This window comes from Tamandua tetradactyla, chromosome 1 (assembly GCF_023851605.1).
Source record: "Tamandua tetradactyla isolate mTamTet1 chromosome 1, mTamTet1.pri, whole genome shotgun sequence".
Taxonomy (NCBI): domain Eukaryota; kingdom Metazoa; phylum Chordata; class Mammalia; order Pilosa; family Myrmecophagidae; genus Tamandua; species Tamandua tetradactyla.
In genome coordinates this window covers 160,708,776-160,733,255 of record NC_135327.1, presented here as the reverse complement: position 1 = coordinate 160,733,255, position 24,480 = coordinate 160,708,776, and the positions used below count along the sequence as shown (strand labels likewise).

The window sequence follows — 24,480 nt, the reverse complement described above, 5'->3', positions numbered from 1 at the left end:
AGTCACTGTGTAGGGCTCAAGAGCAGGGACTCTAGAGTCAGAATGCCTGCTTTTGAATCCCAGCTCTACTACATTTGGACTACGAGTTTGTATTACTTCATCTGCAAAATAATGATTAAAAATCACATTTAAAATTTAAAGTAAGCATAGGTCATAAATTGGAGAACTTGTCTAAAATTCATAACACAATTACTAGTGCATTTTAAGTATTAAATGCACAATCCAATACCTAGCATTTGTACCAATGTGAAAATAACTGACGTAACCTCTTGCTTTTATTCTTCCCAACATGTGGAATGCCCTTTTCATTCTCCTCCACTCCTCTTAATGGCTCATACTCATTCATAAATATTTAATTCAGGACTCACAGATGATCAGCAAACCTTTCTCGAGATTCTCAGCTAGATTAGACGCCCCTCCCAGAGGCTGCCATAATTCCCTCACATAACTTTATTACTGCATCTTGCACTGTATTTAGAATTATCCTTGGTGTATATGTAAGACTACTCTATGGCATATGCCTTCAAGGCAGAAACTATGCCTCATTAATCTTTGTATCCTCAACACTTAACAAGAGCATGGCTCAGAATAGGCACTCAAATATTTGCTGAATAAATGAAAGAACAGAATCTTTATATATTCTAGTAACTACTGTAACAGAACATTATAATATTCTTGCAGCCAAAGTTGAACTAATGTTTTATTGAGTTTGTATTCTTGACATCAATACGAATTTCTAGTTCTACATATTGAAAATCATTATCTCCAAGTCAAGTTAATTCCCTTTATAAAAATAATACTGCAAATTTTCATCAAAACCAATATAAAAATCAGCAAAAGAATGTATTAAATGCCCAGAGTATTAAAACAAATGAAGATACATACAGTTCCTGTCCTCAAAGTGTTTATAATATAGAGAAGAGTACAAGATAAATAAACAAAGCTTCCCTGTAAATACATTTTATAAATTTGAGCTGTGCTGTAATAAATATACAGAAATGTAGAAAGCATAGGAATGTAGGAAATTTAAATGCAATATTGCAGTTCAAATTATTTACCTAAAAAGAATTTTTTCTTGCAAATCTTCATCACATGAATGATTTATAAAAATTATTTCACTATTAGAATACCTTTTAATCAGGTCCTAATTAATGTACCATAGACTCTGCAACCATTCTAAGATTCTGGCTATATCTTAGATATGTGTTCTCTTTAAACTTTAAGTTACATGAACATGTCTTTATAAATATGGATTGTATAATCACACCTTTTAATTTTATGTCACTAATTATATAATCAGTCGTAGCAATTTTAAATGAGAGATGATGTAATAAATAGTTCCCTCCAGAAGAAAAAAATAAGATTGCTAAAAATATTGTTTGTCCATTTATCAAGAATAAGCTGACATCATTGTTAGACTCAATTTAAGTCTATTATTGGTGACATGACATACCAATAAGCAAGTGAGATAACAGTCTACAACTATTTTCTACTTGTATTCTGCAGTCATAACACAATTAATCCTCTCTGCTATAATGAATGCATATTTTATCCACTCATGTACTACTTCAATGATATGTGGATGATATTTTCAAACAGAAGAATGTGAGAAAACATTCTAGGCAATTGTTTTCCTTCTGCAATAGGATAAAATAAAACAAACTCACCATCTACCCACCTTTTCACTAAGCTATTTTAAAATGTCTGTATTCAAGATGTTTTTTCATCCTGAATGACTTTAATTAGGATTCTTAAACTTTGCAAATCACAAACCAACAAATGTCTAGAATATTGTAACAGTTTTTGTTAAGTATACTTCAAGAACAGGAAATTTAGTTTTGCCATTACTAGTGCTGGCACACTTTGAACCATGCCTCTTGTTCAGCACCTTTCTTTCCAGATTGACAGTTTACATTACTAGTTCTAATTATTTGACAAATATAAATACTTACTGAGAGTGTTTCTGTGGCCAATGCACACTACTTTGGAGACAAACTGATCTAAAAATCGACTCTTTCTAAGTCACATTTTCTTTACGTATTAACACCTATGATGTAGAACCACATATAATCAGAGAAAATGTCTGCAAAGCATAGCTAAATAGACTTTCTAATCCAGGGAAATTTTTCATTAAGTAAGACTCGGTGGTGGTGGGAGTGGTGATTGTCATTTTATCCCTAGGAATAAACTTGCTCAATTAAGGAGGAACAGGAAAGCTGCATGTATCTGACACTTTCCCTCTATGCCTGTGGTCAGACAGAACAGGAATAGCCCATGGGTGCCAGGAAAATTAATTAGGATTTGAAATACACTCTTTCCTTCTCTTTTCACTCCCTTATTGAATTTCAAATATCTGATTGCACTGGATAGATTCTTTCAGAGATAAAGACCTGGATAAACAACTCCATTGATGAGGATACTCCTCTATAGATTTTCCAGAAGAACATTGTCTATTGTGTTTTCTGTTTAATTTTTATAATACAACCAAACAGACTCATGAAGAAGTTTGAGCCACATTACTAGGTCACATCTAAACAATGCATTTTTAGAATGAAATGCAACAAGGATTACAAAATCTGGTGATATTTATCCTCAAGGAGTAAACAGTATAGGAAAAGAGAGGAAAGGGAAAAAAAAAAAAAAAACTCTTAAAGCATTTCAAGTAAAAAAAAAAAAAAGAACTGCTATTTTACCACAAGATCAATATGAGTCAAAGCAAAGAGGCTCTGAATTCAGAGACTCACAGGACCTGTGTCATAGAGAGTTAGGATCCCATTTTGTTCTCTTCCAGTCAGATCAACTTCAGAAAATTTAAGATCAAGGCAATGAGGGGGTCCAGAAATCATGGTGCATGGCAAAAATTTGACCGACTTAGGAAAGCTGACCTTAGCAAAGTAAAGCCTATGGAGGGACATGATCACTTTCTTCAAGTATGACCATGGATAGGATATGAAAATGAAAATTCTGGTTAACCTCATAAAAACTTAACTGGGATAAATGGGTGATAGAAGATAGAGCTTAATTTAAAAAAAAACAATAAAAATTTGAGTTGTGCTGCCAAGAAACAGTATTCTTTCAATTACTCAGAATATTCAACTAGTTCATAGATGGCAATATACATATAGAAGGTTGTAGAAAGAGGGATTTTCAATGGATGGGAATTTAAACTAGATGACCTACAAGTAAACTTGTAATTTCAAAATTCAATGATTCTATGAAATGAAAAAAATAGCTTTTAAAGAATTTCACCAAAATGTCTATATTAGGAGCAGAGAATGCTGCAGCACCATGAAGCGGAGAGTCCATTGGAGATGAAGAAGGAAAACACCTCCCGGAGAGCTTCATGAAACCAGAAGCCAGGAGAGTAAGCTAGCAGATGATACCGTATTCGCCATGTGCCCTTCCAGCCGAGAGAGAGAAGCCCTGACTGTGTTCACCATGTGCCTTCTCACTTGAGAGAGAAACCTTGAACTCCATCGGCCTTCTTGAACCAAGGTATCTTTCCCTGGATGCCTTTGATTGGTCATTTCTAATTGGGACATTTTCTCGGCCTTAGAACTGTAAACTAGCAACTCATTAAATTCCCCCTTCTTAAAAGCCAAAAAAAAAATGTCTATGTTAGTGAAACATATCACTCTGACTTATGTAAGCCATATAGATCATGATGAATCCAAACCAAGACGAAATCATAAGGGATTTGGATACCATTTCAAATGAATACAAATTAATTACGAGCATCAGGAAAACTGAGAAGTAATGTTTGAAATCAATTGTTTTCTTTTCATAGAAAAGGGCCATTCAAAACATGAGTAGAATGTTTACATGAATATATATCACGTAATACATATCAATTTAAGTATCTGTAAAGCAACAGATACATATTTAACCACACAGACTATGGTAATAATATTGTATTATTTATCAACTTAAATTTTTCACTGTTTAAAACTATGTGGGAATTGGAGAACCTTAAACCATCTGAAACAAAAACATATACCAATTATTTATGCTTTTAAAAAAGTTAATATGGAATAACCAGCAAGGAAATCAGCTCAAAGGGTAGTTTGCATGCAGCCTAGCCATAGTTCCCTATTTGCTAGGGCAGGTTTAAAAGGAGGAAATAAGGCATTGGTAGGAGGATAATCATGTTCAAATATCCCTGTGACTCTGTTTGCTATATGGGCTCTAACTTGACTACAATTGATGGCTGACTTTTGTTCTTTCCAACTTAATCGCTCATTTCAGAGCACTGAAAAGTTTCTCACAAATTTTGTATCATACAAACACAAATATATTTTTAAACTGCATCCAAGTTCTGGAGAGTCTGCCAGTGTGGAAGAGTCAGTATTTAAAGCCATCATTCTGTGGATTAAAACCCCAGCTCTGCACATTACTCAACCTCTCACACTTAGGTCTCCTTTCATAGTGCAAAGTAAACAGCCTGGCACAAGGGGTGGTCAGTAGATTGAGTTAAATGCAATCTGGATTATAAAGTGTTGTATATGATTGTGCATCTGTTTTTCTATGTTTCTGGGTATCATATTTACTTTTCTGAAAGAACAGTATTCAGATATGTTCAACCTCCTGTAACACTTACTACACATCAATTTCATAGATTTTTGATAAATATCAAGTTTACGATGATGATTAGAGATAATTATAGAACGCAGCATTCAGGAAAGTAAAGTATTATCTTATCACATATTGCAGAATATTTCAGGGGCTCAAATATTAAGACCATAAACAAGGTTCAAACATCATTTATCCAATCTGTGGTCCATTTTACTACTAGAATTAAATTTCTCCAACTTCATAAATCTGAGTTAATTTTTAACGCATTCAGAAAACCACTTTAATTTTTTCTTTCATTAATTACATGAATATTTACTGAGCTTTTATTGGAGACAAAACTCACAAGAGAAGTAAAAATACAAATGTGAGAACCGACATAATTTAAAAATAAAGGTATAATTGTTTGGCAATAAATCCTTTCAAGTCAATTCATGCCAGGATTTATTAAGACTCCCAAAGTGACAAATGTTTCCAGATTTCTGTTCAGTCAACATTCAGAAGATATTTAGTGCCAAGTGAATCTTCTCCACTATGCTCAGAATATGCTGTACAGTTTTCTGTCACTGAGACTTTGCTTCTGCCAGGTACGGAAACTTTGCTCCACTCCCCCTGTCCCCCCACTATGGCTGCCATCACTAATTGATGATGTCACCCATTACCACGGAGCCTGGGCATACCTCTGAATCATCATCAGTCAAGCCAGGAAACATCCAAACTCTGACTGGAGTTGGTATACAACGAAAAAATATGTGTGTGTGTGTGTGTGTGTGTGTGTGTGTGTGTGTATCTCCATATATGTGTAGCACTTGGGAAGTTGAGTAATGTGCTAGCTAGACAATATTCTATGTCTAACGATTTTACATTAGATTTGAAAATATTCTCCATATGACCATTTCTTATTCTGTTTGTCTATAAAAGTCAAGAGTATACTATTTCTGGATGACATAAATCTAGAAATTATGGTCTGAATCTTGGAACAATGGTCTGGGATGGATAAGCCAACAGCGTAGTGGTGAGTAAAGTAATACAGTAATTTAGGAGATATCTTCTCAAGGTTAGAGGAAATTAATACAGACTTTGAAAATAGTTTTACATAGGAATCACTCAGCATATCAAAAAACTGTCAAATGTGTTCTAGAATTTTATGTGTAGTTTTAAGCCTATTTTGAGATGAAGGCTGCTGACAACTTTGCATCTGTGGAAATTTTATGTTTGAATATAGATATTGGTGTGTGTGATGGTTAGGCTCATGTGTCAACTTGGCCAGGTGATGGTGTCCAGTTGTCTGATCTAGCAAGCACTGGCCAAACCATTTCTGTGAGGACATTTTGTGGATTTAAATCATCAGTCAGTTGATTGCATCTATAGCTGATTGCATCTCCGATCAACTAAGGGGAATGTCTTCTGCAATGAGAGACATTTAATCCAATCCGTTGAAGGCTTTTAAAGGAGAGGTGATGATTTCAGCAGTCAAAAGAGAGAACTTAATGTTTCTACTTCAGCTAGCCAGCCTCTCCTGGAGAATTCATCCAAAACCTTCATCAGAGTTGCTAGCTTGCAGCCTGTCCTACAGAATGTGGACTCGTGCATCCCCATAGTTGTGTGAGACACCTTTGTAAAATCTCATACTACTTACAAATATCTCCTGTTGTTTCTGTTTCCCTAGAAAAATCTGACTACTACAGCTTTGGTACCGGGAGTGGATTTAACTGTGGAGGACCTAAAGATAGAAAATAAATTCCTGGTAAATTCTCAGATTATAATTGAGGATAAGGAAAGTTTTATGTACAGATTCACTGAACGGCTGATTTAGTACTGAGATCCTAAATTGGCATTTCAGGGCTACTAGACTGTCCAAAGTGGTGTTATATCCTTCCCTGGTAAATAAAGGGAATTATGCAATTAAGCTTTTGCCATGAGGTAAAAGTGAGAGAGAAATAGCTAGAAAGTATTGTGAATGATACAAGTTTCTAAAATTGAACAGACCTTTAGCTCCACAGTAAAAAGAAGAGGAAAACCTTATTCAATATCTATGATCTGCAAAGCAAAGTTTTAGGAAGTGTTAGAAAGCCTATGGGGAAGATTTCAATTAAAGCCTAAAGTTCTTTGAAGACAAAACTTTGGTCAGCAGGCACACCGAGGCACCTTAAAAACAGCAAGACTCCAAGTAAGAGTTTCAGATGGATTTTTCCCCCTTATTTTGCTACTAGGAGTATACAAATAAATACAATACGAGCTTAGAAACAACTTATTTTAAAGAAAGTATATGTGTAGCTCTTCAATAAAACAGATCAGTTCAAATCAACTAAAACAAAGGTGAACAGGAATCACAGAAACCATCCACAATATATCTTCGATTAAAAATTTGAAAACCATTTTGTTTTTTAATATACTAGATTTATACAGGAGGTTAGCACCTCCAAGCATGGTATGTATGGTGTCTGGCTATGGTTTCACTTGGCCCGAAGTGTGGCGAAAGGACAGCATTTGCTCTTTGAAGACCCAATGATCTTTTCTGCAGGATGGTAGGAGGACTTGTTTATTTTGTGGCTCAAGGCTCAAATCTTAGGTAGGAGCCTGGTTTTTGACTAGGATACCCAATCAGGGACATGGTATAGAGTACATGACATATATATATATATATATAAATACTCTTTATATATGTATATTTATATATATAAAGAGTATTTATATATATATATAAATACTCTCCCAGGATAAAAACTTGATATATCAAAATTCAGACTTGCTACTCTGACTTGTTCTATTGTTTTTTGTTTCAGTTTCTTATTTAAACTTAAAGAATTTGTTTGATTACTATTATTTTTTTATGTTATCCTTACCTGTTTGAACTTAAACATATTTTTAGTGGAGGGGTCTTATTTTGATGCAATCTCTTTCATTTTATTGAGTAATTATTTAGTTTATTTTAATGCATCCTTCTCTTCAATGGGAGTGAAAAAACTGGACAAGGCAAAGGGGACAGTCCATGTGTTGCATGAAAACAACATAACACTGCTAATGTACATGCAATAGTACCTGCCATAGAGTAGGGGCCCACTAAATGTAGACTCTTTATATTGCCCCATATAAGAGTCTCACTCCTTACACATACCTCTCTTTCTCTCTCTCTACCTCCTTCTTTTCCTCTCTGACTCTTTCCTACTTCTCTGACTCTAAGACAAACTCACCTCATCTCTCATCTGACAAACCTCACTTCAAATCAAGATTTTGAAACCTTCGTGTCAGGCCTCCTCCCTTTTTCTTGACATTAAGGGGTATTTGATTTTGCATGTGATTATATTCATCAGGACTTTTATGATTTGATGATTATATTAACTATGAGTTTCCTCTTTTTACCAGAGCCAATGTTCAAAAACCCTGTAACCACAGCTAATGAGACAGCATCCTCCAAGGAAGGAAGTGTGTTTCAATTCCTGGCCATATTAATCTTCAAAGTCAGCCTTTGACAAAACAGTTCTCTTTGTACTCGCACTTCGTGGGGAAACTTTAATTGCATAATTCTCTGTATTTACCAAGGAAGGACATGAAGCCACTTTTCACAGGCAAGTAAGCCCCAAAATGTGAAGCTAAAATCTCAGCACTAAATCAACCATTCAAAGAATTTTATATAAAACTTCCCTCATGCTCAATTATAATCTGAGGATTCACCAGTAATTTATTTTCTATCTTTAGGTCCTCACTCTTGCTGATTTGCTTTTCATTAACTACTCCCCTCCACAGAAAGTGCAATATGAGATTCCATGTTCTTTATCTTCACTTTGATAGACTGGTCAGTTATCTCCTGGCTCCAGTAAGGAAAGCTCATCCCACCTATCCTTGACACTATTAGTAAATCAGTTACTTGGAAAGCTCACAATCCTAAATTCTCAAAGGGAAGCAATACTGTATCTATTCCAGTTGCTCCCCAGAACACTAGAACTAATATTTACTATCCCTTAAATCTTATTCCTTGGCACACAATAGGATAGGGTTTTTCCTAATAGTTTATCACCTATACTCACGACTATTAAAGTATGTCTATCTATATTTGGTAAACAATACTGAAAACCAGCACTGTAGCAACTCTCTTTATCATACTTTTAGACTTTTTTAGAAAACCTCCTTTCAAAATTCCAGCTGAGTCCAATAATTTTCCAGGACAATAATGTACATGCATTCTTCCAGATAAGTTGATTTTCAAAATTTGATACAACAGGTAAAAATGCAACTATCACAGGCTGTACCTCCAGAGACAACTTACATCATTTTAGGTGAATGCCAATAATTTGAAGTTTTAGTAAGATTCCAAGATAAATCTAATTCTGGTGGTTCTCAATCCATACTAAGAAATATTACTCTAAATTTACTGAACTGTATATATGATTTATTGTGAAAAAATTTTCCTATGGAAATGCCTTCTTATTCTTATAATTTAACATTAATTTATAAAAGTTTATATGTGTTAAGGCCAAATAAAAAATAATTCTAAATATTTTGTGAAACTATTGGGAAAAATATTGTCCATTATGTTGATAATATACCTGTTTATAAAGATTCACATGAAAAATTCCTCTTAGATCTACTCTTCTTAAAAAAACCTCTGCATGAAGTGATATACTTTCTTTTCTTAGATAGACAGAGCTGTGAAACCTGCTGTGTTTTCCTTCTTTTCTTTGACTGTCAGGAAATTCAGACAGTTGTTTTGAAAATGTGTGTATATTTGGAGAATATGCATGTTGACCTGTTTCATTTGTTTGTTTGTTTAATAGTGCATCTCTGCCTTTGGCTTTAAAAAGTACATGGATTTGATATAATAGTAGCAAAAGGTAATACTGTAAACATTCTAATGAAGAAAACATATTTTAATCCAGAAAATGGCTTTAAAACTCTTCTCTATGAAAACAGAGAACTTTATTCAGGGTTGGCATAGTACTAGAGTGGTGATAAGTATAGTACTTACTTATTTTGCAAAGATTTTATTATTTTCAGGTAAAGAGTCCAAATATTTTTATAGTCCTCTGAAGGGCACTTAACGTTACTTTATCACCAAAAAAATAAATAAATAAATAAAAGGAAATGTAGCAGATTTTTCAATACATTCTGAAATATACAGCTTTAAAACTCAAAACGTTAAGAAACTTGGGCAGGGTAAAAGTAAGAAATCCTTCACAGGTCACTCACATCCCTTTCAATTCTGCCTCCTCACTACTTTCCACATTATTCAGTGCCCAGTTTCTTGCCCTGTACATATTGTTTCAAAATGAGCGTAAATGTACGATGCATACCCAAATATACACTCATGAAATGCAAGCACACATAAATATCAATATAAAATATTTTGGTATATAAATATTATATACATAGGCATATGCTTCTGTATACATACTCTATCACTCCTTTATTTTGCTGTCAGGACACAAAATAAACTTTTGATGATAATACTTTTAAGAAGATTAAGGCATGTGGGAGATAAGAAGTTTTCTTTTATATTTGATTCTGTCCCTTTCTGTATTTTTAAAAAGTAGAACTTCTATGAAAAGAGATCGCTCTGATGACATTTGGAGTCTTTGTTTCTTTATATTGTTCCACATAAAAACTTTACCAGAAGTTATTTAAAAATAGGTCCTTTCCACCTACACTAATCCTTTGATAAGTCATTCAAATATATCTTAAATATATCTTATCTTAATAGATAAGAGACTTCTTGAATTTAAATACTAGCTCCTCAATATGTCAGCTCAGTGACCTTGGTGAAGTTACTTAACTTCTGTTTGAGATTCCTCATCTGTAAAAACAGGTTTTATGTAACTTAAATGTAAATATGTAAGGCACTTAGAGCAGCATCTTGCAAAGCGATTTTTTGTGAGGGATTGTTAGCGTTGTTATTATCATAATGAAATATAGTTTCTATTCTAGTAGATCATATCAGTAGGGAGTTAAGCAAGAAATTATTGTTGAAAAGTTCTTAATTGAAGACATGCCTTAAATAAGGAGATATTACCTATTTGGAAATTGGAATTTTGTTTGGGAAGTGCATGTGCCAGGAATCGAACCTGGGTTTCCCTCATTGCAGGTGAGAATTCTACCACTGAACTACCCTTGCATCCCCAGATATTTACTCTTATATTTTACTTTACAGTTATGTATTCCCTTCCGAATGCCTATTAACACTTTTTTTTCTGGCTACAATAATGTACTGATGAATTAGAAAATAGGAATGGAGAGAACATGAATACATTTTTGATTGTTCATTTTTACAAAAAGATATAGTTCATAAAATATTATAGAGTATCAGAAAACCAACTGAATGCCAACTTCAATCCTGTCTTCCAATTTCACTAGAATAAGTAAACAAAAGCCTTTCAAGGTATTTTAAGGTTTGATGCTTTTTCAGATTATTGACTTTGATTGATATCATCCATCATCAATTACCCATATTCAAACACAGAGTTGAAGTTACTAAAGCATTTCACATTGTTGAAATACAAAGCAGTGTTTATCAGAGGAAATCTTTTCAGGTTGAAAAATAAGGAAAAGGATATATGAATACAAAGAGAAAATCAAAAGAGAGATTAAAATTATGAAAGGAAGCAAACACAGTTGAAGACCATGGTAGCAGAAATTTATAATCCCCTAGAAGGGTTCAACAGAAGACTGGTGGTAGCAGAAGAGAGAATCAGAGAACTTGAATGTAAAATATTGTATATCATGCAGTCTAAGGAGCAGAAAGAAGGAATGAAGAAATATGGTTAGAGCCTGAGAGAGTTGTGAATCACCAGGAGGGATAGCAATATATACATTGGAGGCATCTCAGAAGAAGGAGAAAAACAAAAGGGGGCAGAGAGAATATTCAAAGACATAATGGCTGGAAACTTCCCAAACTGAACAAAAAACATGAATATATACATCCTGGATGCTCAACAAACTCCAAACAGGATAAACTCATGCTCACACCATGGCATATTAAAATCAAACTCTTGAATTTCAAAGAGAGTATTCTGAAACCCCAAGAGAGAAGCAGCATGTTATATACAAATGTGTAGCTCAATAAGATACGCGCTAATTTCACATCAAAAACCATGGAGGCAAGAAGGCAGTGGGAAATCATATTCAAAGTGCTGAAAGCAAAAAAAAGAAAAAACTGCCAAACAAGAATTTTATATCCAGCAAAACTCTCTTTGCAAAATGAGGGCGATATTAAGACAGTATCAGATAAACAAAAGCTGAGGGAGTTTCTCATCTCCTAAAAGAGATGTCAAAGAGAGTTCTGCAGGTTGAAAGGAAAGGACAATTGCCAATAGAATGAAGCCACCTAAAGAAATAAAGATTTCCAGCGTGGGCAAAAAATGTGTAAATATAAATGCTAGTACTATAGCATTGCTTGTTTGTAACTCCACTTTTAACTTCCTACAGGATCTAAAAGGTTAATACATAAAATGTATAATAAATCAATAGCACCAGAGTCATCATGTATAAATATGTGATTTGTGACATTGGAGCATAGTTTATATATGTTACTGAATTTTTTAAACTACTGTCAAAGCAAACAAGACTGATATAGATTTAGTATCATAAATGTAAGTCGCATAGTAACTGTAAAAAAATACTGTGATTACCATATTGGAGAATACGCAACCTCATAGAGACAGACACAAGAGTAGAGGTTGCCATAGGTGAGGATAAGGGTATTAGGGAATTAAGGCACAATAAATTTGGGGTTTCTGTTTGGGGACATGGGAAAGTTTTAGTAATAGAAGTTGGAGAAAGTACTACAATATAGTGAATGTGATTAATTTCATTCAATGTATGCTTTGGAGTAGTTATGATGGAAAAGTTAATGTTGTATAAATGTGTCAAGAAGGAGAAAAGAGTAACTAAAGAGACAACGACAATTAAATGCAATACATGATTCTGGTGGGCTCTAGCAAGGGGGGAAAAAGGCTTGAAAGGACAATACTAGCACATATGAAAAAACTGGAATATAGGCTGTGAGCTTTAGATCAATGTTACATTTCTTGAACTTGATAACTCTACAAAAGGTGGTTATTTAAGTGAATATCTTGTCTCTTATGAAAAGTGCATGGCAGTGTTAAGTGTTCAAAGAGCATGATGTATACAACCTTCATGTGCTTAGAAAATGGGTTTATAGATAGATGATGATACATAGATAGAGATAGACCAATAGAATGATGGGGCACATGTAGCAAAATGTTAAAATGGGGTATCTGGGGTGGTAGGGTATGTTTGAGTTCTCTGTATGGGGTTTGTACTATTTTGGTAACTGGTAAGCCTGAAAGAATTTCAAAATAAAAAAATAAAATAAATAAATCAATAGAATTAAAGAGTTGTTTCATTCTGGCAATTCCAGAGATTAAAATGTCATTTTATATGTTTTCAAGATAAAAATGGTACTATTTAAATAAACATGAAAATACCACCTAAAGTATTTATATTCATATTATAGTGTTTAATTCTAGGATATCTTTAAATTTACTTTCATTTGAATCTAAAATATATTTACATTTAATGAAGCAAACATTACATAATCTGTGGAGCAAATTTTGAACATATCTGGTTTTCAAGCCTTTGAATTTCAGTTCTTTAGACTATATCAAGTCAAACAAATGATTTGACACTGATTTCACAGCCTGCTTTCAACACTGATGATAAAACAACCAACAGAATGATGACTTTGGATGGCTGTCCAAAATTCAGAGTTGAAACCTCCAATCCAATATATTCCTTTTAGTTTCAAAAATATTTAACACTAGCATGAAAGAATGATAAAATGTGACACTGAATTTGCCTATTCATCTTACTAGTTCACAGTCCCCTAATAGAGGAAAAAAATACGCATATAGGTATGGGTATTTGTGAATCTATTTATTATGGAGCTGTTATCAAAGTTAAACATATTGTGGGGGAACTCCACAATCATTAAAGAGTGTTCTTCACTTTTGTTTACAATACTTCGTTTAATTATAGAGATAGAGAGTTGAAACAGAAATATGAAAAAGAAAACCTTTCAGTATATTTTTTTGTAAAGCATTTTATATTCAAAAGATCCCCTAGAAATTTACCTTAGGCTTTTTCACTAACTTTCTGTGTAATTTTTTGTGAGCTTCGTGACAACACTCTACCTTATTTTCTTCAAGTATAAATTGAGATGTAGCTAAAGGCAATTATTAAAGAACACCTCAAGTAAAAATTTCATGATTTATAGATCATCAGACTGAAACAAAGTTAAAACAGAGTGAGTCCATAGGGCACCTTCCTTTCTGACCTAATAAAGTATATAAGTGGGTTAGTGAAATAATTAACTTTAAGAAGAATACAAATATATTGCTTATTTTTCATTCCCCAAATACCACATTTTATGGAAACATTTTCATAAGATCTAAAAAAAGTTCACAAGGATTTTCTTTTTCCAAAACACATTAAAATGTTATAGTGTAGATAGCCTCTTAGTTTCTGTAGTAGGATGAAAAGAAATCAGTTCCCCATTCAAAACAGACAAATAAGAGTAATTATGATAGTGTAACTGCCATTATGAACTACATCACATGTAAAAATCAGGGAATACGAAGACTTTTTGATGGTCCTCATGAATCCTAGCTTACTTCATCTAGCTAGAAGCTTAGAGCTCAATAGGATGTAAGTGAGATGCCACAATACATTTCCTTAGACTCAGGAACCGTTTTCCCTAATTGTTTATCTGGGAAGTCAAAAACATGTTCTCCACATTTTTACATGAATCCAATTCTTGCCCTTCCAACCCCAAGTTCTCTCCAATTACCCATTCCCAATTATGTGAATCACCATGGTGAATCTCACTAAAGCATTGCCGCTGCAGGTTCGCACTATGTATCTCTAATATCCATTGTCTCTATTTAATTTGGGTTGAAAAATACAAATTCTATGGCAGTAGTCACACATTTAAGACATTTAAACCATCTTCATTTCCAATTCAGAAAATTAGCAAAACACCTGAAGAAAATACGTATCTACCTATTACAAAGTGAAAAAAAAGGAACTAATATAGTTTAAATAGAATCCCAAACATATGTGACATTCTTGAACACTAAGGTTAGAATTGGCAACTCTAAGTCTGCAAATCACATTCAAAATAAGTAATTATCTTCAATCATTTCTCAAATGGTTCCCTATCCACTGGATAACAGTTTTCTCTTTTAACTAGAATCATTTCTTTTCATATGAATTATTTTTCAATCAGTTAGAGAATATAGGAATAACTTAATCAAATATTCAATTTGTTTGGAAAATCTCATGAATAATTAGATATAAAATATAAGCTAAGGCAAGTGTAATGAAACCAAGAAAGGATGAATATTTATACATGGTAAAAAATGAATCTTACAGTGACCATTTAAAAATTTTTAAAATACTTCTGAGCCGGTGCTCCTTTTAACACAGAAATCACATCCAGTCCCTATGCACAAAATTCTCCAGCATCTCCCCATCACATCTGAAGTGAAACCAAGTCTTTACTATGGCCTACCATGTGTATTACGTCATTCCAAATGTCTTTCGGATACCATTCACCATAAACCGCATCATCCCCTTGGCTTCAGCCACCTTGGTCCTAACGGAATGCACCCAGGCTCCTCCCATCCAGAGGTTTTCGGACTTTTCTCTTTTCCTCCAAAGCTCTTCTTCCAGATAATCACAGGCATCATTCCATCCTTTCAGTTCGCCATCTATTCACCCTCCTTACCCTGATTTATTTGTTTATTTATTTATTTATTCTTGGCATGGGCAGGCACTGGGAATTGAACCTAGGTCTCTGGCATGGCAGATGAGAATTCTGCCACTGAGCCGCCATCGCACCGCCCTCTGATTTATTTATTCTGTTCATAGCATCTATTACTAGCTGGATCATATTTTATATTTAGGTGATTATTTTTTACTTCTATCACTAGAATGAGTGATTCATAAGGGCAGAATTTTGGAAGTTATGTTCACTGCTGTTGTCAATGACTGGTAGTAAGAGATCAACCAGAATCAGTTAAATTGAACTGAACTCTGTGAGCCACATCCTGATTCACTGAGAATATATGCTACTAGTATGATTTTGGGGTTCCAAACTCATTCTTACTGACATTTTCAAAGGTGAAGAAAATTAGGAAGATGGAAGAGTTAATTCCACATAAGAACAAAAAACAAGACCTTTTACTTTTAAAACAAAACCTTCTCATCCTATTTGACATTGTCTCAACTGTCACCCTACTCTTTCAATTTCTTTTTTTTCCACATTATTAACTTCTGTTGTCATTCCCTACTCTCCCCTCACTTTTTAATGATTCAGATGTTCATTACATAACAGACTTGTCAAAAATACTAAGGCAAAGTTGATTGTGCCATGCCAGGATATGTAACTACATGTCTGTTTACATTTTGATCATCTGCCATTAGATTGCTTAGAATGTGAACTTCTTCTTGGCAGAGACTGTATCTATCTTATATGTCATTTACAGATAATAGTTCACTATTTTAAATAATGCTATTTTATGCATAAATAAATTGGCATGGATGAAAAAATGTTCCAACTCTTGTTTACTGGGTAGAGATAGAAATACAACTTTCTAGTAATGAAGGGTCATCAAAGTATTGTTTTTAACTTATGGACTCGTTGGGTTGCTTATATGTGGAAAGAGTATTAAGTTTGAAAAAGAAAATTGGTATATTTTTGTGCTGATTTACTTACATGTAAGAGGTACCTCCACATGCTTCCCAGAGGCATCTGGAATTTACCCAGTCTTCACCGGAAAGCAAACTGATTGAGAACACAGCTATGCCAGTCATTATGTTTAACCTATGCCAAAAAATTAGCTACAAATGAGAGTGGAACTGTCACATAGCCCTCGATATCCAAAGGAGAACAAAAAAAGGGTAGTTCATAGTATATTTGAAGATAAGATGTTCAAAACTGTAATTTTTTAAAACAATGACTTAAGCAAAATTCTTTTGCTTTGATTGCTAGAGTATTGCTATGAGATGGCATAGACCTGTCCTCAATGGCGTATATGGTTTATCCCATAGTACGGTCAACAATACATTAATATATTTTCTCCTACATTTTTGAGCACTGGTTTAGGTAGCAAGGCCTCAAAAGATATACACTACAAGCCTCAAAAAAGCCTTTCAATCTTGTTAAGAAGACAAGGAGGAAAACCATAAATTATATATATATATATATATATATATATATATATATTTTAACCTACTGATGTCAAGTGTAATTTGAGCTACAGATAATATAGTCTTGGGAAGTTGAGGGGCTTCATGGAGAAGGTCAATATAAAGACTGCCTCTCACAGGAGAAAAACTAAAGGGCAGAGCTTTCAAACGGAATCTATTGAAGCAAAGAGTACTGTAAATGTGCACAGATGTGAAGAGATAGTGTTTCACCCCTGTGCCCTTTTTTTAATACCAGACCTTATCTCTTACCATCAAAACTAGCTGTCAAAGTCAGTGAGCAAACAATATATATATATATATTCATAAAAACACAAAAGTTAGTTTCACCATTCTTGTTCTTCCAGTGAAATTGTGCAGTTTTAAAGGTTTACAGGCTGACTCTTTTTAGTCAACAGTTAATGTATATGTAATTCAAGCAAAGTAATTTATTTTTTCTCCATCAGCCAAGGTAAAATACTCACCATCATATAGTTTGCCCCCAACTTGTCTGATGGGTCACTGGATAAGAGCAAAAGATTGTTCTGTATATGGGCACTTCCATGGTAAATCCCCTGTCCTGTGTTTAATAAATGCAGAGCCAGCAGTGATACTTAAGGATGTGGTGAGAGCAAGTCACAGAGGGTAGAAGAGGGGAGAAATGCATTGCATCTATGGAATGAAGAGTCAATTTATTCCTTCTCTTATCCTTGTAGATTAGCTGCATTTCCAAATAGTTATTATAATGCATTTCTAGATAATATTTTTAAGGGTCTTCAGAAGAAAACAAATATTTTAAAATGAAATTTATCAAAATGTTGCTGTTATTTAATCATGCAGCCATGACTGAAACACAAAAATCTTGCATGTCTAAAATAATGGCTTTTAAATACATAAGAGTTAAGCTTCCCTCCAGGAATTCAGAGATCTGCTAATATGAAATTTGGACTTTGGTAGCTCATTTTCAAAGACAATTATAATTTAGATGAACGCGTATATGAATAAAAATACATATCATAATTAAGAGCAACTATGCAAATAAAATAAGACAAAGTCAATCAATAATTTAAAGGGGAACACTGAAAGAAAAACAGTAGCAAAACAGACCCACTGAGAGCTAGAAAATGGTCCTTTCTCTGGGGCACAGTACTGAGATGATACATACTATCTTTTACTGCCTACCTCTGTCTTGCAAGCAATTAGATGCAAAAGTTGTAGAGGCTGTTTGAATATGTACATTCCAAAACTACTTATGGTAAATTAAATTTTGTTTCTAATTCGAAGGATGAAAAAGAATGAATATGCTTAAGATTTGTTTACCTGTAATGCTAAAAGGAATATACATATATATCACATTTTTCTACTTTTTAAAAATCTTTTTTCAACTCCTTTCAATTAATATGCTCTCTAAAGAACTTTAAAAAGATATGTTGTAGTATGCCAAAATCAAAATGGATGTCACCCACAGTATGCTTCGTCATCAGATATAAATTTTGATATTTCCAACAGTGTTAAAATTTGTTAGATTAACACTTTAGCAATATTTATGTATAGATGCCAGCATAGGCAAAAATAATTTCATCCATTTTCAGTAATAGCTTGGTAAGCCAAAGTCTGTACATAAACCATTCTGCATGCTATACTCTCAACATTTCCAAATGCTAAGTAATCAGAGTAGTGACAGAGAGCAGGAAGATACTATTTTAAAAGGTCATGCTTCTTCTTGACAAATACATATTTTTGTATTTATTACAAATTTCTTATTAATTATGTCTTTAAAAAACACACACATACACAAATTTCCCTCATACACTGTTAGGGGAATAACAATTAAAATAAAATTTGCTTTTTTGTTTCCTAACATTCACCAAACCGAAATATTATAGAACTAGTTTTACAGTGTCTTATAAAAAGACAACTACACTAAGCTTTTGGGAAATATCATAATTCTACCATATATTTTTTCTGATAAATGTATATTATAATGATCTTTTTGTTTTCCCAGGTTTGTTCAGAAATCAGAATATGATTATGTAGTTAAATCATAAAGTTTCATTCTAAACATGAACTTTACAGACATGTCATATAGTATCCTTCTTTCGCATACTGAAAGCTTTTATGAAAATAACTTTGTTTTAAAGTTAAAGAAGTGTTACAAAATGACAAAAATGACACCTCAAGTTCTTAAGTTTAATGTTATGAGTGAAAGAATCTCTGTTTTCAAAGAAGGGTCTAAAATGGTTTGTAATCAAGAATGTAAATATTGCCTCATATCTATAAGTTGTTTAATCTGCCACCCAGTACCGCTTCTAACTCACATATTATAAGTCTCAGATACAAAGAGTAAATTGAAGCCACAGCATGTTGTATATGTATTTTTACAACATAGTTTTAGATTGTGAACATCTGCAAATTTTCTAAATTTGTCAACATTTAAATAATGGGATATATATGAAAAATAACAACTGGGTATCATTTTCCAAAGGTCTTTAGGACAAAAGAGGGTTACCAGGTTCCTCTTCTCCCAAGACAGTTTAAGACAGTAATTAGCATTTATATCATGAAAATGGGATTGGAATGATTAATGGGTAATAAAGATCCATGTACATCAATAAATAAGCTCAGAAATAAAGGATTGAATAGAGGAACAGATACACATGGCCATCAAATTTAAACAATGGTTGTTTAAAAAAATCTTTCTGACTTTGCTTTATTTTAAAAAATGTGCTTTTGATGTTCCCTACTATAATTAATAAGAAATGGCATAGCCTTAAAGTTGTATTTTAAAGCATTCATTTTACAAAAAAATTAAATAATTACATATATAATAAGTATGGTCAATTTATAGTTTAATGATACAAATGATATTTCAGGAAGCACAAGATAATTAGAGGAACATGCAGTAGTTCTAAGATAGACTCACTCAGTTCTTCAGACAAATGCACACACACAAATACATACACATACAACGGAAAATTTCTAAAATGGTCTGAGAGGTAGCTGATGATTCTGCTAGTTCTGAATGACAAAACTCTTGGTTATTTCTTCTCAGGTATAGAATGTTTATAAAAGATGGAAGTTTTGATAACCACTGTGTTTCCATTTTCAGTTCTATTATCATTATTGATTAACTTAGTTCCATTAAAAATAATAGCCAAATAAAGAACTCAGAAGGCATAATGGAAAAATCTTGGTCATTCATTAAATACAGTTTGACATTAGTCCAACTATTACATACTTTTCAGAAAGTTTATACCTTATAACTCAACTTATAAGTATAAAACTACAATGTAAAAAATAAACTCAGATCATGGCTTTTACTAAAAATGTTCTATGCTTAAGCAAATTTGTTGAATCACAACACAATCAAAGATTAGATACTAAAATGTCAGGCCTTCTGAAAAATCTATATTTCTCCAGGAATTAAAATATACTAAAAATATATTTTGTTGAGAAACTGGGGAAATTTTCTAAGAACCTTTGTTATATTACAAAGCATCTGCTTTGTTAAATGTCCATCCATATTCTCAAAAAATGGACAGTATTTTGATTGCATTAACATTTCTATATCTTAAAAGTAACACTGTAATATTCCATTGGGATCGTTAATTAGCTGATTTACCTGAAAATTAAATTTCTTAACTTCATGGAACTTAAGTGATCAGTAACTCCCATTTTGCTTCCAAGTCCTCAGAAAGTATGTGTTTAATTCTTTTAATCCACTTACATATGGAACAGGTGAACTAAATCCCTTGCATAGATCGTATTCAGGCTTTACGAATGTTTCTTAAATCATTTTAAAAAGTAGATACATATTTACTTATATAATAAAAAGTGTTATCAGGAGTTAACATTCCTCATTTTTTTTTTTACCAAGAACAAAAATAATTTTCAAAGTAAAATAAAATGTCAAAGTTATTCCAGGAAAATACATTCAAATGATACCAGCTTCTCATGTGTAGAGTAGAACTTCTAGTCAGAGATAGCTCCCATATTATCAGCATTCACTATAATAATAATAATGATACCCATATTCAATCATACAGACGGTATATACATCATTAAAAAGAAACAGCCATACATAACAAATTTAAAAAATTGTTCTGATTTGAACTCATAATAGTGTTCTGCAATATTCAATTGTCCTTAACAATGATTTCAAGTGGCAAAAACTCAAAAAGAAAACCCTCTCTGCTAAAGAATGAGCACCTAAACTGTTAAAATATTATGCATCCTCTTTACATTCTATCAGAAAATTACCAAAATGATAAAAACATTATAAACAGTAGAATATGGATTTTTCATTAATTCACCTTTGCAAACCTGCACCATGCAGGTTTTCAAAATATAAGAGACAAAATCAAAATGATATCATTGTATTTCACTTTACTATATTTCTAAAATGAATTTAGCCTCAAATTTTTCAAATATAAAACATTCCATTACTTGCTCATATAAAAACATGAGAAATTCTGCTCAGCAGAATATGTCAAATAACATTAGTCTGGCTTTAACCACATTGTCATATAAAGAAGCCAATTCAATTAGTCTGAAACACAAAACTTGAAAAGCAGTCTTGGGAATAACTTTTTTCTTACAGCCATTACCAAAGCCTTATTGAACTGATTACCCATGCAAGAAGTAGCATAAAGCTGAAGAATGGGCATTAACATCGTTCCCTGGTTTATCTAAGAACTCATAAAAATAAAGGGCTTTAACCATTTTATTTTATTAGATTCTCTAATATATAAAATGCTGCTACTTTTCTCCAGTTTGATTAACATTATTAATCATTTGCCTTTCCTTTATTCTGCCATTTAAAAATCTTAATCCCAGTCCTAAATTTCTGTTAAAAAAAAACAAACACATCCATTTAGAATATATCCCTTTGGTTGCAAAACATTATTACTCCCAAAGCAAAAGAATGCGCAAAAGAATTCTAGAAGGAAATCATGATCCAAACTTTAGCCATTGGTGACCATCAATCCCATCAGACACTGCTCTATCTTCTAGTTTTTAAGCGATGTTGATCCATTGCCTGGTGGGATCTGTAGTTTCTTAAAATAAAATATTGAGGCTGGCAATCATTTGTTTCTTATTTGTAACTATTAACTAGAGTCTTATCATGACACAAATATCATTCCGCTACATTTTGTAGAGTTGACCAATTTCAGTCCCAATATTCTAAAACCCTGTAGAACCTATCAGCCATAAAAAATGCATATATGAATATGTGCCATATATTACAAAACCCTTTGATATCTGCAATCTATGTTATATAGCATATATATAGAGAGAAAACATATAATAAATATACCATATAAAATAAGGATAATGGTCCGTAGAGGAAAAACATATCCCTTAAGTATTCATATGAAAACAATAACTCAAATATAGATGGATATTTTTCATTTGAACTCACTGCAGCACTTTCTATACAATCCAATATACATTGTGCAAATTCATATCTTTATCTGGACACAAATTTTGTGTTTTTCACTGTCAATTTATTTTATGTATTTATGCGTATGATATTTTAAATATTCTTTTCCTATATTCAGGAATTCTAAAATATTTTTTATTTGTTACTTTCATGCATAGAATACTCGACATTCACCAGAAATTCCTTAAGTACTTCAATCTCTGATCATACCCATTTCACTGATTAAAACAGTTCTTCAAACCATTAGGATAATGCTTTCCTGCAGGCATTCAGGAAAAAAGAAGAATACTTTCCTCTAAATTGTCAGACATCCCTAATGTGTTCACAATCACTTTCACCCATACCCAACCTCCATCTCATTTCCCTTGATGGCACCTACCCTAATGTTGTCATGGTGACGATGGTATACCAGAAGGCAGCAGGGATGCTGGTGAACTTGCTGGCCGATGACCCCTTCTCTGCGTAAAACATAACCGTAGCAAAAATGATGATAGCCATGGTGAGCGAAAAGAGCAAGAAGCCCAATTCTGAGGCACAGCTCTTCAGAGTGTACCCCAGGATGCGCAGGCCTTGAGAGTGGCGGGAAAACTTAAAGATCCGGAAGACCCGGAAGACTCGGAGGGTGACAAAGGCTCCACTGACATCCTCATTGTCTGTCATCACCAGCCCAATGTAATAAGGCAGGATGGCCACCACATCGATTATACTCATGACACTACGCACAAAACGGTACCGACTAGGTGCTGCAGCCAGGCGCAGCAAGTACTCAACTGTAAAGATCATGACGCAGGCTGTATCCAGGCAGAAGAAGGCCACTGCGTACCGCTCGCCACAGGGCAGCTCTTTAATGTGACCCGGGCTAGACCCACATGGCACTGTTTCTACCACGTTGGCGATGACCGAGACAGCAATGAAGAACCCAGTAACATAGTAGAACACCAGGGCCATAGTGCTGGTGTGGGGGTTCTCAAACGCCCGCCAGACCCTCTGCCGAGCCGTCATCGTGGGCAGGGCGCTCTCTCCTGCGTTGTCGGGGTCAGCATCGTCCTGCAGACGCTCCGCATTCTCCCTCCTGCGGTCCTTGTACTCCTCATAACAGCAGTCACCAATGATTTCTGGGATGAGGCCAAAGAAGGCCAATTCTTCGTCATAAGCGGAGATGCACTCATGGCGGGGATAGTGGAGCTTGCCAGTGCGGTAGAAATTCAGGATGTGGCGGAAGATGTCTGGGTCACGGTCAAAAAAATACTGCTGAGTCTCTGGATGGTAGAAAAAGTCCCTCTCAGAGCTGCCCAGGAGAGTGTCTGGATAACGTTCCAGAGTGTCCTGCCATGTCTGGAAACGGGTGCCACTTACATTCAGCACAATTAGAGCATCTTGAGTCCTTTTCCTCTCTTGCCTCGGGGGAGCTGGCATGGGCCCCGAGGCCACAGGCATCCACCCAATGGCTGCTGCCCTTGCAAAGGGCAGCCATGCTGCTACACCAGCTGCCATGGCTCCTTGGCGTGGCGGCAAGGGGAGGGCAATCAGGCCTCTACAGTGGTTCAAAGTAGCTACAGGCACTCACTTTCTCCAGTCAAACAGAACACCTGCTGAGAAACGTGGTCTAGAGTTATCACTCTTATTCCCAGATAGGACTCCTGCTGAAGTCACAGTTCTCAGAAGGGCAAGTATCCCTCAAAGACAGGTATTTAGGAGAAATAGCAGCGAAGATGCAATGTCCTAACAATCCCCACCGACAGAACCTTGCCAAACCTCTTCCCGCAAGTGGACCCAGCCACCCTTGGCACAAATCAGCACACAGGTGACGTCTGATGCAGCGGTTTCCTCAAACAGGTGTCTCTGATTTCTCCCCGGACACAATCTGGATAATCAGAGGTCAGAATGTGTCGTGGAGGATAGAGGAAAAGATGAAGGACAGTCACCCAATGATATTCTTTTGACGAATTAGAAAACCCTCCTACCTTCCCCTTTCGCTTTTTAAAACCATCCCTTTCCAAGTACCCCTTCCCGCCAAAGGAGTCTCAAAAATGCGACCTGTTGTTGTAGCTTCCGAGATGCGGTCACAGCCGCTGCCCCACGTCTTTCTTTGGGAGTCCGGTCACCGCCTCTATCCCTCTGGCCGTATTTGCTGGGAAGTAGGTGATGTGTGGTGGGCACGGTGGGGGGCGTTAATTTAGATCCTCCTCCCCCATGTCAGTACGCACCCCTTGAGTCTGCCAGAAGCGTGTGCCCAGTCGCCCCTTCACTCTCTTTTCAAGTTCAGC

At 34.4% G+C, this 24,480-nt stretch overlaps 1 protein-coding gene and 1 long non-coding RNA gene across 4 annotated transcripts in view; one reads left to right on the top strand and one right to left on the bottom strand.

Moving 5' to 3' along the window:
- Nucleotides 1-23,771, bottom strand: part of KCND2 (potassium voltage-gated channel subfamily D member 2) — a 498,561-nt gene extending 474,790 nt beyond the window's left edge. The window contains exon 1 of the mRNA XM_077163735.1: nt 22,593-23,771. Within this exon, the coding sequence (XP_077019850.1) occupies nt 22,593-23,707 (1,115 nt within the window). The 5' untranslated portion in view covers nt 23,708-23,771. The remainder of the gene's footprint in view (nt 1-22,592) is intronic.
- LOC143687076 (uncharacterized) lies at nt 5,258-8,433 on the top strand. Of its 3 annotated transcripts, none has more exons than XR_013177408.1 (4): nt 5,258-5,321; nt 5,491-5,584; nt 6,239-6,316; nt 7,936-8,433. It is a non-coding gene; the product is annotated as an uncharacterized LOC143687076 (long non-coding RNA). The 3 variants fall into 3 exon arrangements; XR_013177407.1 differs by having other exon boundaries at nt 5,259-5,302; XR_013177412.1 differs by having other exon boundaries at nt 5,261-5,298.
- Nucleotides 23,772-24,480: the final 709 nt, after the last annotated feature.